Raw genomic sequence first — 18,816 nt, 5'->3', positions numbered from 1 at the left:
GGGGGGGGGGGACTTGGACTTGCAACTTGGGGGGTGGTTGCGACAAGGGCCTTAGGTGTGCTGGACCCTTTTCTTGACTTTTTTCTTTACTTTTCGATGGGTCCCGCTCGAGTCTGGTGTAAAAGGTCTGCGTGGGACGGCTGAAGTGCCCCTCATTGCCCCCCACACCCACGCTTTTCGTTGCTATCGCAGTTTTTGGACACCACCCCGCTTCTCGCGGCTGCCGATGCTGCTGTGGTCTATCGTCTGGTATATAGACGGTATAAAAAATTGAACTTTCATATATCATCTGGCAAGATGGCCGAGCGGTCTAAGGCGCTAGCTTCAGGTGCTAGTAGAGAAATCTGCGTGGGTTCGAATCCCACTCTTGTCAACATTTCTTTTTGCTCTTCTTGAGGTCCTCGTAGTTGTGGTGGTGGTTGTGGTTGATATCCTGTTTTTTTTTTCTATCCTAATAGTTGAGATGAATGGGGGGTCTGTGCGTCGAACCCCTCTCTTATCTCCATCCTATCTTCTTTTTTAAGATGTGTAGACATCATGGAGACTCGTTTCTGCTTCAGCGAGTGCACTGGCAGAGTATGTAAGCCGTCATTGCTGATTAGTGTACCTTCAGATGGTGGTGTTGCCTGCTTCGAACTTTTTCTTATCGCGTTACCAGTGGATTGTCACCAAGCATACAAGAAAACATGTTCGTCAATAGGTATGTTAGATGTAAGGTATGGGGTGTCACGTTTTTTCGAATTCGTAAGTGCAGTTCTATTGCAATAGTTCCCTAATAGGGGTCTTCCCGTAATCAAATCTCTTATTACAATGGGTTACCAGTTTAGGGATATGCTTATTCTTGTTGTGACATTTCATAAATTGTCTGCAGTGTAGGAATATGCCGATATCCAAAGCATGCGCACAAGCAACAAACATTTAATACTCGACGCATCGTCTAGATAGTCTGACGAGTCTGTTTTGTATTTTGAATCCAGCCCCTGGAATCGAAACACTCAAGTGAACGCTACCATCTCCACAGAATTACGCATATGTGACAATACTGATTATAGCTCTTTTTACTGACTAATACAAAGACACGCATACCTGCAAGTGGTTGGCGTCCTTCTATCTGAGATAATCCACATATTCAAATAATCCTCGAGGTTTACTGGGCATTGTTTGCTGTCCACTGTTAGATGACGAAGCGTGCCGTTCCAATCGTGCGCTGTGCTGTTTTCGATTTATTTTGAGTCTTAGTGGAAAGAAGTTCACTTTTGAAATCGATTATCTTGCCAGTCGCGATAGGAGGCCGTTTGCCTTGTGAAAATAGGAAACCTGGTAACAACATCTTATTGGAAATAGTGGTCAGCCGAGCATCTTTCAAATGGCCAGAGTATCGTTTCTTTGGTAATCTATCCTGGGAACAGAAAAAGTGTGCCAACGCTGCAGGTCGGGAGCCTAATATTGTTAGAAAGAAGGTTCTGGACGAGACAATTCAGATTTAACCCATGTGATTCCAATAATAGTCTGGAATTGCTAGCTACCTTACATGAGTGCGTCATTTGCATGATAGTGTTCCACGGGTTTCTATATAGCTGTTGATCTACTCTGGTAGAGTTCTAGGCATGTAAAATATTGAATATCCTTTGTGTTAGATATGGGGTTATTAAGTTTAGAACGGGGAGGCCACAGTGTGATGTGCAAAATATCACGTGGCAGGGAATTTACGGTAGTACGGTACGCAGTACAAATTTCAGAACTTGTTTACATATCCATTATCCTTGGATTAACTGGACCATATACTGATCTTTTATAAAGAGCTGAATACAAATACTAGGTAGCCACCTCTTATCTTTGCTCTTTGATACTGTCATTTGAAAGAGGTTATGCGTTATTGCCTGGCCACGGGCACGTGAACGACTTCTCTCAGCACATTCCAAGATATTACAAGTAATCGTGACTCAGTTCTTTCCATTTGACCAAGAAACAGAAGGCGATATACATTTGGACCCTTGTTATTGGAAGGAAAGCAGTGAAGATGTCCGTAAAAGGACATTACCACAGGAGCAGCCATGAGGTAATTTACTAAAAATACATTATGAAGATCTGCCTGTAAGACGATGTATGTACGATGTATGATTGAAAACTGGCGTTGCATGATGTCTAAGCTTTTGATGTATCAATATGGGAGTCTGATGTTCGTAATTTAACGAGAGCCACATGAGCCTGCCTTTCGTGCAAACTTGGCAATCGTGATTGGACATTAAAATGACGCAGCAGGTATCAGCGGCCGACTGTTCCAAGCAACAGCTCATTGTCCCCGTAGCAACGTCCCTATCTCTTGTGTATTCTACATACGTTACGGTTCTCAATATGGCACATGTAGTCCTATCGCAATTAAACCAGAAAGCGTGAGACGCTTGAGAGATATACGATTCGATATACCGCTGTATCCTTCGAGTCATCCTTCGAACCTCTCCCAAGACATGATAAATCGATAGTCCTAGACTGCAGGATCGACTGCTTATTTGACCAACCACTACTCGCGCATGGCATCAGTTGGTGCTGATAGTCTGTCACTCGCTCATGCCAAAGACAGATGCCACTTCACATGCCAAAAGTACATGTACTTTTCAATCTCAATAGGCACCCTCGCCGTCCTATATATATAATGGCCAAACTCCTGTTCTATTCTTTTTTTCCTCCATCCATCCACCAACATCGATACCAGAACTAAGACAACTTCAACATAATCATCATTCATCTTTCACCATCCATCACCCATAAATCCTCTTTTAATGACAAGCCAATATCATAATGGCATCCTCTGGCAACACACGGTGGGGTCAAGCTGAACCATCAGCGAACTCCTGGCGAAGCCAATCATCTTTCTCATCTTCTTCTTCATTATCATCGTCATTACCATCCGACTCCTGGCGACGCCGAACCTCCTCCTCCTCTTCTTCTTCTTCGTCATCATCCGACTCCTGGAGAAGCCGACCCTCCTTCTCCTCTTTACCATCATCATCGTCACCACCAAAGTCCCAGAACTCATGGGCAAACGCAAAGAACTGGCGGAGTGGTTCCCCGCCAAAGTCCCTCGACAAGCCGGTGACGACACCGGATTTCGACAAGCTCACAGAAGGGCAAGTTTTATACCTCGGAACGCCTCCTCCAAGCTCCATCTTCTGGCAACGCCAGGATGGCTCCTCTCCAGAGGAACATCCTGTGGTGGTTGTCGGAAAGTACCGGGGCAAGAACGGAGAAGAATGCGTGAAGTTCCGGCTGGTGACGAGTTTCGGCGGCCAGCGGCTTCAAAACAGGAAGCCGTATTGGCAGTGGAAGTTTTTTGTGCTGTGTGAGAACTCAAAGGAGCAGGCCCAAGCGGAAGAGGTCCGCGTGGCCAAAGTGGCATCCGGTTGTGACGCGTTCAAGAAACGCTGTTACGTCAATCTCAGCCCAAACTCGCTTTACCATATCGAGTACAGGCACTTGGGTATTTTCGCTACCCAGCCAAACATCAGGTTCGACAGCCTGTCAACAAGCGAGATGAAGAATGCTCCAGCGAACTGCTAGGTAGCACTTGTTGACAGGGCCGGATGCCACTTCTCTCTAGACAATGCCGAATGCCACCGTTGGGTTTACTCCCTGAAGGTCCCCGGCTTCACACTCTCTCGATACCTTGACAACGCCGAATGCCACCGCTGGCTTTACGCCTGAAGGTCCCCGGTAAAACTCTCTCTCTCTCTATTTACGTTTCGTCTTCCTTGGCGTCTTTTGTTGTTTGAGTGGATTTTTTTCTTTCGGTTTGGGGGGCAAGCACGATACCCGGGTTGTTTTTATTTTCCATCATATTGGACTTTTGACGAGCGATGGTGTTATGGTATCACGATTTGAGGTTATTGTATGATGTATTCTCATGAGAATCTTTTTCGAGTATTCAAGAGGTTTTGATTGTTGTTTGATAAGTCGTCACTGCTGGTGTATATGTGGTTTGTGTGATGCAACAATGTTCTTTGAATAGTTGTAGAGATGCAGTGTACGATGTACTAAATGTTATACTAACCTCAACTCATTGACTTTATTTCAAACACCACCTGGGAAAAAAAGCGATATCTAAGTGTGAAAAGAAGTAAGACGTCGATGTACTTATATCATCACGTACCAAACTCGCCTACTACTAGCGTTAGGGTCCACATTCCGCTTCAACGTTCTTGATTTAACCAAACTGTACTACTTGAGGCATGATGATATATCACGGCTACTTCAACACTAGTACCAACGCGATTAGCATTTTTAGAGTATGATGGTTTGCATTAGTTACGAAGCACACATGTCGTATACCGATTCACTCGACGCCACTCCTACCCCCCCCCCATATTCTCCTGAATGAAAATTATCCCACTCTTAATACCATAAAGCTAGAAAATCGCATAGCGTAGCGCCGATTACCCCATCAAATCAAATTGTCTAGGAAGTCTAGTGCTACATCTCGTACACGACTTCATTTTTTTTCTTTCCCCACAAACATGTCGAGGAGAATCTATACTACTAGAGCGAGTCATTTAGCTCTTAATCGACCTTATTATACACACATCACCGTTGTTCAAGCCGCCATTCTACTTTTTCCACGGATTCAGGATACTTCTAAAAAAAAAGCCCACAAGAAAACATTTTCCTCCATGACATTCATCACGCTTACTTTGCGCCAAACAGCCCTCTTAAACCCAGAGAGAAGCCGTTTTATTTTCCGGGAGCTTGAATAAGCTGTAGGCAAAAAAACAACAACATTCGAAACACGGTGCAGATGGTTTGGGTGGTAGGGGCAACCACACCACCCCTATATCAGGTTGGAGCCCCTGGTTCATTGAAAGGATGTGTGTGTGTGTGTCAGGGTGAACTATATTCTTGAATTTCTTGCTAAAACGTCGAGGTATACAGGAAACTCTAGCGGTTCCCGTTGAGGCGCGGGGGAAGGGGGGAAGGGGGGGGAGTGTGACCCAAAAAACGCCCGCGGAGTATATATGTGTGCTCTTATTAACCAAGTCATGACGGCTTTTTTCTTGACTTGTCTGCCCACATGGTTATTGCATGCGCGCTAGAGTTTCCCCAAACCCTTGTAATAGCAGAGCTGAGTAGAAAGCGGCCATCATATGCAACGGAATACCGTGTTTCCGTTATCCGATATGGCAAAAGTGTGATGAGCGTTGCAGCGCTACTTATCACATACTTACAATAATGAGCAGCCACCACCATCACCGACGACTCCGCCTGCTGGCTCTCCCCCCCTTTTTTTTCTCTCTGTAATTTCTCTAACACGAGAAATATAATGGCGCTCTCCTCTCTCGCGAGGCATTGTTTACTTGGCAGACACACATACAAGAGAAAAAAACCGGGAAAGTGGGAAAGTGGGAATGGGGACAAGTCTGGGCACACAAAGACAAATATGTAAGTTAGTAGTAAAGATTGGCCGGCAAAAAAGGCTCTAAAATACCGCTCGACCAAGAACATGGGCGCCAGCGCAATCACCAAAATCACAAAAGGGAAAGTGACCCGTGTTGCACGTATTGGGAAATTCTCTTTTTTTTTGAAAGCGATTGCAAGTAATCTCGCGGGTGGAGTTTCAGGTACGGGTACCGTGGCGCGCCGAGACCCTTACCTACAGACGCTTGGATGCTGCGCCACTAGTACGGGCTTCCTTCGCTTCAAAGTAATATAGCCTTGACGTTACATTGACACGACATAACCTGGAAACTATGCGTGTTCTGTCTTCTGTAATACCATACAGTCACAGCCGAACGGGGTGCTCTGACGCGACATGAGAAGTCTTGGCACATGTGCTGTCGGGCTTCTGAGGCACTAGGGGCAGTTGCCATAGGTATTTGCGAACATGGTACCTTCCAAGACCAAGAGTGTCCACAATCGCAATGCTGGGGCTTCATCCTTGAGCGAATTTCCCCCAAGCTGGCAGTAGCCGTTTGAGTTGAGGCCGTTTTCAGTCGCATGCTGGTGTCGTGTATGTATTACGAAGTAGATCAGGTCAAATCTTTGTAAGCCTCACCATATTGCTGTTAGCCGCGTTCAACTACTCGGTTGTCCCAATTCTGCCTGGTGTATGATTGTCAAAGGGCTTTGTTGCCAACGTCGCGTAGAGCGTGTAAACGGCCTTGGTTTTTGGCAGAAACTGCCCCTTGGCGATCATCCAAGCAAGGGTTTGCGGTGTATAACGGGGTTATTATGAGGGCCGCGGGGCGGTACGAGGAGTGCAATCATGGCACGAGAGTGATACCGAAGAGGTGGAAGTAGGCATGAACGATTGGCTGGTGGCCTGCACAGATTGCGACAGGCAGCAACTCTATGTTCTAGCCCTACAGCCGACCATCAGTATGAGTCGATGCAACGGCATCGGCATCAGCGATGCCGTGGAGGTAATCGTGGAACAGTGGGGATGGTGCCGCGAAAGGCAGGAGAGGACAGACAAGAGTTAAATGTTTATCCGTCTCTTTGTGCGTACTCATGGTTACGCGGAGGAAGCCCATGTCCCCGCGGAGGGCAGTTAGTGCGGCTAGAGTGCGCGCAAGAGTGGTTTGGATCCATTGTGTGGGCGGTGAGGAGGTTAGTTGGTGAATTTGCACTGGTCCCGTCCGTCGCAACGAGGGACGACCTAGGGTTGAGGCGTGTGTGCGTGCACTGGGCCATGTGTCTTACGGGCGGACGTGGTGTAGCCGTGAGTGACGGGCTGCTGTTAAAGCTCCGAGACAAGACTCCAGCTCTTTGCTCCCCTGTTACTAACGGGTACCCCCACACAGAGACACACATAAGCCAGTGTCCCTCACTAGTCAAGCCCCACGATGTGGTGGTTCGATGGCTCTTAGCGTTGCTACCGCATGATTGCGACAACTTTTCTCATCCTCGTATAGGTCGTGTCATGTTAGGTGCTAATGAACCGACGGGACAAGCTATCACAGAAGCTCAGTCCCCGACTCTGTCTTGCTGCTGCGATTGTGGCGAGTGACGGCGAGTGACGGTCATGGCGGGCGAAAAAAAAATTGTTCACGACTATCCTTAGTCAGTTAACCGTTAGTAGGCGCAAATCAATCCCAGACTACTCCATGGAGCTCCTTCCCGAAGTCGAGCCATGGATTTGAGGAGACATGGCGCATCATCCGTGGTGCGGGAAGACGGCAAGAATTGTTCTCGAAGGCGCTTCTTTGACGGCGCTTCCTTGACGGCGCACGACCATTTCTGGGCCTTGGAGAATGCCCGAGTGCTTTGAGGAGGTTCAAGGCATGAAGGGCATCGTGGGGCCATCGGTGTAGGGCCGCCGACGAGCTCCACATGGAGTCGGCGAGCCGAGTCAGATATTGCGAGGACAGGCGCTCGCACTGACACAGTGATTAGGAGTGATTACATGTTACTGCTAGGAGACGCCACAGTCTGCATAGCTGAAGCATATCATGCGCGATGTCTCGATACTTTGGGCTATGGGGTTCGAGAATGTGTCCCGGATGCAGCCGCGGCACCATCACGTGCTAGCTGGCCATAACCGTCTCGCCTTTTTGGAAACACTAGCCGGCATCACCGAGCGTCCAGTTCGCGCCTTGTCAGGAGCCGAAGTTTTGGGGCAGCCAGAGCTGAAGATCTCGAGTTTGGTTCATGACTGGTCGAGATCGATGAATCCATCGGCCAAACATCCCCTCCCTGCTCCCATGAATGTGTATCACGAGCGTACTGTCGTCTCACCGACATTTGTGCGGCGGGCGAAATGCACCGGAAGCCCCACCCGAGAGAATGACCGTGTCGAAGAAAAAAAAAGACGACGAGAGCAATAACCAGGGCAATATGGGTGGAGATAAAAGTCTTCAGCAGCGCAGCGTGAGGAGATACGCTCAATCTCGGCAAGGTGCCGCATAGGGCATCATGTAGACCCCTGTTGAAACAAGCTGCAAATGAGAAGCGTGTCAGAAAGAGCATGTCGGAAAGCCATGCTGACAATTTGTGCCAAAGGCCAACGAGTGCGGCTTATTGGTGGTGATGGTGATGAGGAGGTGCTGCAGGCCAGCCTTGCAGTAGTGCTGAGAGGCTTTGGCGAGAGGCGTTCACGATGCGATGCAAATCGAATGCCTGGCTTTGGCAGAGTGGGAAAAAGCATGGGCAGACGCGTCGGTGTTACACTATGCTACATCGTTCACGCCAGCGGCCGCTAGGCAAAAGGAATCGGTTGCCACGTGTTGTGACCCCTGGCATTCACGGCATTATCTCGACAAAGCCTGGCCTGACTCGTCACCATAAGCGCCGAAGATCTTTTCCCGTTGGAGACGCTATGGGAATCTTGCCAAAGGAAACTGCCAGAGTCAGTTTTCTTGCGGCTAGGGCGGCCAAGCTGGGAAAAAAACCCTTGAAAGAAGAAAGAGAAGAATAATAAAATAAAATAAAATCGAAACCCCAGACCAACGAATGTGGGCCAATGGTAGCAAGGATGGCAAGATTCGTTTACAGCAGCTAGAGGTATTTGGCAGCGCAGAATGCTGAAGCCGCATGGTGTCCCAAGTCGCCAAAGTTACGCGACGGGAAAGGGGGGGAGGGGAAACTACAAGGGCTTCATCGTTTTGTTGCATCATCATCATCATCAGCATCATCGTCGTCGTCACTTTGGCTGCGCTAGGGTAGAGATGGCTGCACAGCGGAAGTGCTTTGGGCTTGGCTCAGGGTCAGCCGCGGTGCTGGTAGCATAGTCAGTGTAGGAGAAAGTAGCAAGTCGGTATGTAAATACGAATAAGGGAGGGCCGTCTTGACTGAGAGTAGCAAAAGATGGGCTCTTTGGGTCGTCGGGGGCCTAATTATGCCGGGCCCCGCGGGAGCCCTGAAACCCAAAGTGGGTTGTGGGTGTTTATTTCCGGCCGTGTGGTGCAGCCTCGCGCTCAGATGGTCACGGCCCTGAGAGATGGACAGTGTTTGGGCGACTGTGGCGCGGTCCGGGATATGATAGGTGCGATAGGTGGTCGGGTCCGAAGAGATGGGCAGCCCGCTGCTTACTCACCGCATGCGTGAAGGCGTCCGAGGCTTGTGGTGATGACGCTGCGAGCGGTCGGTGATTAGTCCGAGCGATGCCGAGGGCGACAGAGGCAAGCGGCTGGCGACGGCGGAGAGGGAGAGGGAGAGGGAGAGGCACGAGGAGTCGGGAAGGATGAAGGGTCCAGGGCGATTACTTAGACTTGGACTACACGGGCAGGCGTGTGGGCCTATGTAATACATGTAATGTCAGTAGGTGGATGCACATGGATGCACATGGATGCAGATGCGTGTGGCCAAGGAGGCATGTCTCGCATGGCAGGCCGACGAGGCGTTGGGCGTGAGGGCCTTGAGGTGGGGTTGCACACGTGGAATGGCGGCACATCGTCTGTTCTCCAGGCTGCAGGCTGGGAAACACGACAATCTCCACTGGCAGTGTTCCAAGCTCGCAATCAGGCATTGATCGCCCATGAGGTAGATAGGGCGCAGATCTGCCGAGTCTGCTCAGAGGTGATGACGACAATGCATGGTTGCTGTGGTGCAGGCCAAGGTGTGATTGGGCACGCCTTGTCTTCAACCATTCGAGTCTGGCCGACAAGCCCGGCGCCTGTTGCATGGCGAGCAATGCAGCCACGCTGACCGCGTCTGGGTACGTACGTCCATACTTACATACACTTACATGTGTCTGTATCTACTTACCCACCTACATGTGCGTGCGTCCAAGGTTGCGCCGTCAACTGTACTTGGCCACGTTTTGGCCGTGTGAGCAACAATGTTCCGGGGAGGCGTCGCGTGTGGACGTGGGTCGTCTTGTACACACCAAAGAGAGAGAGAGAGAGAGAGAGGGAAGAGAAGGGGGGGCGCAGGCTAACTACTGTAGTCGAGTGTACCACCACGGCGTCGTGGGCCGAGCGAGCTAAAGGGTCGTTGGCCAGCACAAAGGTTACGCGGGAACGGGTCCTGGCAAGGTGGGAGCAACGGCGATGCAGAGCGGACAGGCAGCTGGGTTATGTCAGGCCATGTGGTGGGAGAGACGGGCCCTCTCAACAGAGCAGCGGCGGCGTCTTTGGGTCGTCTCGCGTGGCTGCGTGCGGTGATTTGAGAGGGTGTATGGGTGTGGGTGTACATATGTGTGTACTGTATATACATTACCTACAGGGAAGGCAGGTAGCGTGTTGGTACATGTGCACATGATTTATTGTATGTACATACGTACATCCAGCATACATGTATACATGTATACAACGTACATACATACATACATACGTACAGATATTGATACATCCAGACGATAGTACTTAGCAACTAAGTAAGTAAGAGGACCCATTGGAGCGGACCCCCTGTGGCGAGGCCGTGGACAGCGTCTCGCAGGCCTGGACAGGGGGCGGCAGAGGGCAGGGATGCCTCGTGGAAGCCCACGGCCAGGTGCTGTATTCCCATGGTCGGCGGACGTGCAGGCGGCCATGTGTCTCGTATGCGACTAGGAGGCGGGCGTGGCTAGAGCCTTTGTCATGGCTCGGGTCCAGGGCTAATTCGGCGCCGTGCTAGGTTCTCTTAGCTGTCTTAGCACGGCGGTGTGAGCGACTGTTCGAGCGGCAGAGACAAAGGCCAATCCCAGCTAGGGTACCCACACATTGCCCTCCAGCGAGCGAGGCCCGCGATTTACCTCTCCGCGAACATCTTCTACTCGGCATGCCCTTCCCTACCACCTCGCTCCCTCCCTCTCCACCGTCTGTCTCTCCTGTGCCTGACAGCCCAAACCGAGCCACCACCGCCCTCGACACCCACCCTGAGCCCTCCCCCGCTGCCGCCGCCGCCTCGTCCGCCGCCGCCGCATCACAACCACCACACGACGACGGCCACAGAGACGTCCGCGACCACCACCCCATTGCACCTGCCTCTGCTCCCGCCGACCCTCTTTCCCTCTCCTCCTCAGCAGCCAGGAGCGATCGGCCCCCGCCTTCCTCGTCCTCGTCCTCGTCCCGCTCCATCAACCACGCCCGCCGCTACACCCTCTCGCGCTTTCCTCTGCTGCGCAAAGGCAGCCGCGAACTAGCCCGCTCGCCCTCCACCTCGTCCGCCTCCAAGAGCCCCGCAGACTCGCTCTTCCACCCGACCGGCGCTCCACGCCCCTCCCAATCCATTGCCCGTGCTCCTGATCTTGCAGCCGCCCGAGAGCCTGCTCCCACCACCCACCGCGACGGCGACGTCATTGCTCAAGAGGCGACAACCACACTACGCCACCCACAGAGACTGAGAGCACAGAAACCCGACAAGATGCATCAAACAAGTTCACGCCTGCTCCGCATGACGGACGACGAGCGGCCATACACAAGAGTGAGTACCATAGTCTATTACTGTTGATCCTCTCGGTCGCTGTTTTTGCCGAGCCCACCACGTGGCTGGCCCACGTGGACGGGTGCCAAAGTTAACACCTCTGGTCCGCCAAAGTAAAAAAAAGGCTCATTCGCACTGAAGAAGCCACTGAGCATTCTAGACGCTATTGTCTTTGTCATGGCCAAAAATGTATCAGCCATTCGACTGTGATAAGCACTCTCCGTTGCATCTGCGGTTCTGGTGAAGCGAGCAATGTTCTGTCAGAATCACAATGGCTTGGCTATCGCCTTCGACTGAACTGCCGGGCAGTGAGCAGCTGTGCCTTTTTCAGCCTTGTTGGATTGCAAGTAATTCAAAAAAAAACTCAACTAACCCGCAACACAGGATTTCAAAGATCTCTTCGCAACATTAATGGTCTCGCTTCCCCTCTCAGCCCACCGAGTGCGCTTTAGGATGATCGATTACACCTTCACATCAGATGAAGCAATCACCAACCTCGGATCCCTCAAATTCTCTCAATCCAACCGCATGCCAGACCCCAAGGACTCATCACGTGTCGTTACCACAACCACTACCACCACCTTTTCCATGGCCAAGGAAATGGCTCGCTCAGTCTGCCAGAGATTCCTAGAAGCAAAGTTCATCGAATCGGTAGAAGGCAAAACTGACTTCATGAACAAGAGCTCTGTCTGGCAGCTTACGCCCAAGGGTATTCACATTCTCGAGCGATTCTGCACACGCAATGGTATTGCTTCAGCTCATGTCAGGGCTGTAATTGAGTCCAACAGAAACCCACGCCAACTCGTCGTCCTGGAGCGCAACACAGAAACGGACAAGCTACATCACGACGAGCAGACTGTCGAGATCATTTTCCGCCGCTTCGTTGGTACCACTGCAAACGAGACTCAGTCAGACTCTGACTCGATACATGAGTTCTCAAAGTGCGACATTGGCGTCAAGCTGGTAAAGCACCGACCAAACTCGCAGCGTCAGTACGAGTACACATTCAACGGCCGCAATGCCGCACAGTGGCTGATGGACTGCTCCACCATGGTTGATCCCCGCGAGGCTGTTGAGGTCGGATCATTGTTCTTGCAGCTCAAGCTCATTGCTCCTGTCGATCCTCGCAACTCTGATCAACAATTCCAGCCATCAAAGCAAGTCCATTACTACATCACTAACCACGGTGAGCGTGTAGCAGGATGGCTCCTCGAGGAGGTACCATCAGGTGGAGACATGGCAGTCAAGACGAGAGATGGTCTTACTCGTGACTCCAACAGCAACCGCACCAACGTCATCATCCGCAACCCGTCCTGGCGTCTTCTATACCGCGAGTTCCTCAAGGAGACCATGTGCGAGGAGAACCTTTCCTTCTTCCTCGAGGTCCAGCAGTTCAACAAGCAGTACAAGGATGCCGTCAACGAAAAGGGGGAAAACAAGGTCGAGATCATTCGTGAAACACTCGCTGCCGCTTATGGTGAGTTTGAGGATTCCTATTCTATGACCACGCATTAACCATCTACAGGCTTGTACAATGCATTCTTGGCGCCTGGCTCACCTAACGAGCTCAACATTGACCACAGCCTTCGTACGCAGCTAGCCACTCGCATGACACGTGCTGTTGGAGATGATGCCGCTATGCTGCAAAGTCTCAACGAAGTTGCCTCGCTTTTTGACAAGGCACAACAATCCATTTTCAAGCTGATGTCCAGTGTAAGTCTCTCCTGTACTTGCCTTCTTTTTAGCCCACCGCTAACCCCAGTCAGGATTCGGTACCCAAGTTCATCAAGCACCCCAAATATGCACCTCAGCTACGTGGTCTAGACGCCGCCGCTGCCGCCTCAGCATAACCGAACTTGTCCCAATCCGTTAAACACTATCCGGCCCATTGGCTCATCCTGAGTCGTTTTTATTCTTCCTCCGACACCCTTTTCGTCGACCATCGCATCGCTTCTCCTACTCCATGCATCCAGTCGCAGACTGTGGCGTTCTGTGGGCTTCCAGGCCAAAACAAAAAAACGTTAGCATAGGGCGGCTGTTTGTAAGATTGCCTTCTTGTCTCTTTTATCATTACTTCTTTCTCGGTTTTTTCTTCTTCTCCGGTTCGATTACAATAGGGTTGCTATCTGCGATCCATGTCTTTTCATGTTTGCAAGCTAAGCTGAGAGATTTTGTTCGCTTCCAGTGGACGCTGAAATGGCGACCAAGACATTGAGATTGCTCAACTCTACTGGTTGATCTATTGGCTTTCCTTCCTTCCTTCGGTCGCCCTCGCCTTATTTGCATACAAGCGAGTCCACCCGACGACGATCGACGCATTTGGATGATGTAACTAGTATATCCTTCACAGCCCCCCGGACATTACACCATTGGCATCCGGGTGAGCATGTGGTTAACACCCTGCATTGGATTGCGGTATATGGGTGGGGGTTGCATACGGGACGCAGGAAACAGGGACTGCAGGAATGATGGACGGTTTGAACAGCACTACTGTACCCTAATTGGGGGTTTTTCAAGATACCCTGTCTGACTCTATAGAAGAACTCATGATGATATTTTCCCAACGCGTTCACCTACATCGTGTTCTCCAGGGTAGTCCTTGCTGTCGAGTGGTAGCGCTCTTTGATTAGTGTATCATCGCACGCGATCAGTCACACCCATATGCACCTCGAGCCCCTCAAACTTTACTCCGGAAATCTCTCCATCAATCTCGCGTGGCGTGGCGTTCGCGTTGGGCCCTGCCAATGCTCGGTACACTCGGCCTACTTCTCTACAATGCGTCTTTGTCACAAGTATGTGGCCCCCCCTCCCTCCCCTCCCCGCAAAAGTTAATGTTCAAGTGAACGTCACTACTCCGCGAGTGCCCGAAGGGGGTCCCTAACTCGTATACGTAAAATGGGCATTACCACAAAGATACTATACCATATAGTAAGTTAGTAAGTATATACGCGTCTTTGGCTTTCTTTTGTCGGGCTCGTGCATGACCCCGAAAGCATCTTCTGTGGGGCCCCTTTTTGGTTTTTTTTGGGGGGTGATATAGGGTCCCTTCGAAGAGAGTGGGACAAGACTCCGCGATGTATGGTTGGCGCGGATTTGCCCGGACCCGTGAGGATCGACCTCGGCATTGCACTGGTCTGGTAAGAAGGGCAATTGGGGAAGAACAGAAAAAAACGTGGGTTTTTGGGGTATTGTCTTTGCCCGTCGCGGAGATTGGTTTAACCAGAGGCGGGTGGTGCGCGGTGAAAAGGGTGCGATAACATTTTTGCCACGATTTAAAGACAGATGACCCTTTTGACGATCGGATGGTAAGCATTGCTCATCGTTAACGGCGGGGTTTTCTTTTTTTCTTTCTTTCTACTATAAAACCGCCTTGGGTTTTACGGATACTTTTCGTACCTTCGTATGTATGTAACCGTGCCTGTAGTAGTGAAACTGCCACACAACATGGTGATTACTTATCACATGCCCCGTCCACAAAGGAAGGGCTGAATCTCCGATCTGCGCGCCCCCCCGTTCGTTGCCCAACGCTTCCACTTGCCGCATTGGGTGGGCTCGATGTTTTCCCCGTTCCCCGAGCCATATCCACACACCTGAACCCGATCTAATACATGGATGACCAAACGTCGAGTCGTACGATGTTTTTTTTTTGCTCAATTCTGAAAAAGATCTACACTCTCTCTACGGGTGGGTTACACAAACCACCCATGGTACATACATGTCTGCTGACCGTTGGAGAAAAACACCCGAGACACCTCCCGCCATCCTTCCTCGTCGCTACACGGTGTTAAGATTAGGGTTTTCCATACACGGTTCATCAGACCGAGCGTGTGTAACATATGCAGACATCCGCATCCTTAGAGGCTCAACGGTACGAGGTGCACTCGGTCGTACTGCATGTTTAAGGGTCAGAGAGGGTAGGGGTGGGGGGGCCCAATTATGCCGTATAAAAAAACGTGCTTAGAAAGGTTGAGTAAAGAGAGGGAAAAAAAATTGGGTTTTGGGCGGCCACATGGTTACCTTTTGGAGTGGTGTGGCGAGACGAGAGTCATTTTTCGTTGGTTACAATCCCGGAAGTTTGGGAAGCGCGAAGAGAGGAAAAAAAAAGCGGGCAGAGGTAAGGGGGCATTAAGAAACGTTAGTGTTAAGCCCTGCGGGAATGGAAAAACTCGGAGGTTTTGCCGTGCTGAGCAAGTTGGAATGTCCGTGTTTGTCATGCACTGCGAGAGGCGGCTACGGACTTGTTTCCGAAGGTACCACACGGCCTAGTACTACGTACTACGTCCGTAAGCAAAAGGACTAGTTGCACCGAAAATGGCGAAGAGTCCACACCCCAGCAGCAAAGAGTTGGGAAGGTACATAGGTACGTACGTAGGTGGTCGGTACTAGTAGACGGTAGATCGTAGGTTTGATGACTACATACCATGCCTACATCTTCATCTACTTGAGTAGACGATCGGCCAAAGCAACGTCAGGCCCTGTTTTTGCCGCGTCATCTCGCACGCTTTGGAAGGAGACTTTGTCCTGTTCACATCATATCAATACTTACTTCCAAGTCCCGTCTCCGAGCATGACTTCATTACATATCGTGTCTACCCTTGTCACAATTGCCATGTCTCAGTCGCGCTGCGGAATTGTTCCACACTCGCTAAGTCATACCCGTCGACCTTTTCGCTTGATGGTGATCGACAGGGTCTTTGACCGGAAACGGACCAAATACGCGAGCCCATGCACGTACCAAAAGGGCAACTCGTGACAGTACACACTACACATGTAGAGCTATGCACATGCCGTACGCGATGTTGTTTTATATGTTGTGAATACCGGCAGACGTTTCGTCCGTGGTGACGCTGGAAATGATAATTAGGCTGTCCTTTCGTCCGACTCTTATCACCGATTTATAATATAGAAACACTTGGCTGTTAACGGGAGCTACGCTGTACACAGTATAGATCTTACTCCCCCTAACCCTACCTGTGTTACATCCATGTTTAGTGGGTTGTACACAATAACTTGGCCTATCTCCATAGTAGATCGAACCAGATCGAACCTCTTGGTTGGGTTCAGGGGAGCGCACCAGTGACATGTCTAGAGTGCAGGTAGTGAGAGTTAGAGTTGTAAGCAATAAGATTTGATACAGTATAGCATGAGACGAAGCAGTTTGCTACTGCTACTAGCGGTAAGCTCATTTACTGTGGCTACCAGTACATGTTTTGTACGTAGATACGCTGAAAATGATAATCGGACTATTCTTTTTACATGGAGAAAGCAATTTTTACTGCGAAATATCAACATGACCACATTATTATTTTCAATAAAATTAGACTTGATAGATACACACACTCTATCTTGACTACGACTAAGTGAAGGACGAGTATAATGATACTGGTGGTGTTGGGCGACGTTATCTCCGACTTTATCAGGTGTCCGAGAGACTCAACTTATTAATCAGAGATAGACATCAGGCTTTCAGCGGAAGCTACCCTAGATACAGTGTATACATATGTCTACTCCAATTTGAAACACTCCCTTGTTAATGGCCAATATACCAGCCTTTGGCATACCGCCATAGTAAGTGCTCTTGTACCCTCACTATAAGAGAGCGTCAACAGCGTCAACATCTTCTTTGACTAATCCAAACCCCACACAACAGTTTAGAATGGCTGTACTTAGTATCATATCTGTTACTACAGTGGCCTATCTTTTTTTGGGGCATTCGTTGCTTATTGGGTTATTTGGATCATCTATTGTCGCACACTCTATCCACTTGCACGTGTACCTGGTCCACTATGGCCTGCAGTTTCCCGAACATGGACGAGGTAATGTCTTTTCTGTTTGACACCATGAAGCCAATGCTAACAGATGGCCAATAAGTGTTTCTATTGATTTCTGCTGAAGAGTCAAACCTCTTTCGTAGCTCAGTCAAGCTTAAGTCTTACTTTGATCACAGTGTACCGCATGCTCCGAGGCGACCTGGAAGTCGCGCAGAACAAACTTCATAAGAAATACAGACCGCTCATATGCATTGCTCCAGAAGAAGTGAGCTGTGCTGATGCAAGCGTAATCTCTCTTATCTACTCTTCGCATAGTCCTCTGCCAAAGACCGACTGGTAAGCCATTATCATAGTAAATCTCTGAAATTATAACCGCTGACACTGCATGTCCGTCGCAGGTACCATATCTTTACTCCCCAAAGGTCTCAGTGAAAATGCCGATCTTTTCAGCGAAACGAATGAGGAGAAACATACAAAGCGCCGCAAGATCGTCTCGTCAGCCTATCAGATGAGTAGTGTGCTGAGAAACGAACCTGCGATCGATGAATGCATCACTCTATTCACGAAGCAAGTACGAGAGCTCGCTGTAAAGAAAGAAGTAATCAATCTAGGTGAATGGATCAATTTCTACCCCCACGACGTCCTCGGCCCCGTCCTCTTCAGCCGCCGCTTTGGCTACCTCGAGACGGGCGGCGACGTAGGCTCCTTCCTCAACGCCTTGGACAAAGCCGTGCCCTTCATCTACGTCATCGCCGCCGCCTCAAACTACATACGCAAAGCCCTCATGTTCCTCTCCATCTTCATCCCTGGCACCCTCGGCCACCTCCAGGCAATCCAAGCCACCACCTACGCCGCAAAGCAGCAAACCCAACTCCGCATGGAGCGCTCGACCCAGGAAAAGGATTCACGCCCAGACATCCTCTCGCAGCTACTCCACATAGTTAAAACAGGCGGCGCCGAATAAAGGCTTCACGCACCGCGACGTCACGCTCGAGTCCTGGGCGGGTCTCATGGCAGGCTCCGACTCCACCGCTTCAACCATGAACTCTGTGCTCTACCCTCTGATGAAGAACCCGCGCTGCATGCATCTCGCAGTCGAGGAAATTAAATCAAAAAAACCATCTCCCCAGCGCCCCGGTTTCCTACAACGAAACAGTAAAGCATCTCCCGTATATCGGTGCGTGTATCAAAGAGGCGTTGCGTCTTTTCCCCACTGTGGGCTTTAGCTTGCCTCGTGTCGCGCCGCCGCAGGGTATCGTGCTCAGGGGCCAGAATATCCCCTCGGGCTACGTCGTCGGTGTTAATCCGCATACGATTCAGTTCAACACCGAGGTTTTCGGGGACGATGCAGAAGAGTTCCGGCCCGAGCGGTGGTTGGAGAGCCAAGCGAGGAATTTCGAGATGGAGAAGAATTTACTGTCGTTTGGGGCGGGGACGAGGACTTGTGTTGGGAAGAATGTAAGTTGAGACCTGATCACCTTTTTTTGCTTTTTATCGTATAAGTGGAAAGACAAAGGGTTATGGATATTGATATGCTGACTCGTGTGAAATTCTAGATTGCTCTGGCGGAGATGTACAAGTTCATTCCAGAGGCGCTGCGGAATTTTGATATATACATGGCACATGATGGTCCTTTGAAGACGTGGAATGCGGGCTTCATAAGGCAGAATGGTCTTATCACGCGAATTGCAGAGCAAGCTTGAGAAATGATGTT

General features: G+C 50.2%; 5 protein-coding genes across 5 annotated transcripts; 3 read left to right on the top strand and 2 right to left on the bottom strand.

The window, feature by feature from the left end:
* Nucleotides 1–2,799: 2,799 nt before the first annotated feature.
* On the top strand, nt 2,800–3,558 carry COCCADRAFT_93474 (uncharacterized protein; the record flags this gene model as incomplete). Its single annotated transcript, XM_007713086.1, has 1 exon — nt 2,800–3,558. One exon carries the CDS (start codon nt 2,800–2,802, stop codon nt 3,556–3,558), a length of 759 nt encoding a protein of 252 aa, XP_007711276.1.
* Nucleotides 3,559–7,636: 4,078 nt separating this feature from the next.
* On the bottom strand, nt 7,637–7,956 carry COCCADRAFT_35926 (uncharacterized protein; the record flags this gene model as incomplete). Its single annotated transcript, XM_007713085.1, has 2 exons — nt 7,637–7,683; nt 7,779–7,956. 2 exons carry the CDS (start codon nt 7,954–7,956, stop codon nt 7,637–7,639), a joined length of 225 nt encoding a protein of 74 aa, XP_007711275.1.
* Nucleotides 7,957–9,018: 1,062 nt separating this feature from the next.
* On the bottom strand, nt 9,019–10,143 carry COCCADRAFT_25445 (uncharacterized protein; the record flags this gene model as incomplete). The annotated part of the gene is made up of 4 exons (XM_007713044.1): nt 9,019–9,224; nt 9,271–9,639; nt 9,702–9,803; nt 9,867–10,143. The coding sequence occupies 4 exons, from the start codon at nt 10,141–10,143 to the stop codon at nt 9,019–9,021; spliced, it is 954 nt and encodes a 317-aa protein (XP_007711234.1).
* A 543-nt stretch (nt 10,144–10,686) lies between these two features.
* On the top strand, nt 10,687–13,181 carry COCCADRAFT_93423 (uncharacterized protein; the record flags this gene model as incomplete). The annotated part of the gene is made up of 5 exons (XM_007713084.1): nt 10,687–10,814; nt 10,860–11,331; nt 11,716–12,808; nt 12,857–13,044; nt 13,098–13,181. The coding sequence occupies 5 exons, from the start codon at nt 10,687–10,689 to the stop codon at nt 13,179–13,181; spliced, it is 1,965 nt and encodes a 654-aa protein (XP_007711274.1).
* Nucleotides 13,182–16,864: 3,683 nt separating this feature from the next.
* Nucleotides 16,865–18,805, top strand: COCCADRAFT_35924 (uncharacterized protein; the record flags this gene model as incomplete). Its single annotated transcript, XM_007713083.1, has 6 exons — nt 16,865–16,899; nt 17,022–17,110; nt 17,279–17,438; nt 17,532–18,042; nt 18,198–18,560; nt 18,659–18,805. 6 exons carry the CDS (start codon nt 16,865–16,867, stop codon nt 18,803–18,805), a joined length of 1,305 nt encoding a protein of 434 aa, XP_007711273.1.
* Between the last annotated feature and the right edge of the window lie 11 nt (nt 18,806–18,816).

The sequence above is a fragment of the Bipolaris zeicola genome, assembly GCF_000523435.1.
Source record: "Bipolaris zeicola 26-R-13 unplaced genomic scaffold scaffold_54, whole genome shotgun sequence".
Classification (NCBI taxonomy): domain Eukaryota; kingdom Fungi; phylum Ascomycota; class Dothideomycetes; order Pleosporales; family Pleosporaceae; genus Bipolaris; species Bipolaris zeicola.
The sequence above is the reverse complement of the archived record's forward strand: the minus strand, read 5'-3'. Positions and strand labels throughout refer to the sequence as shown.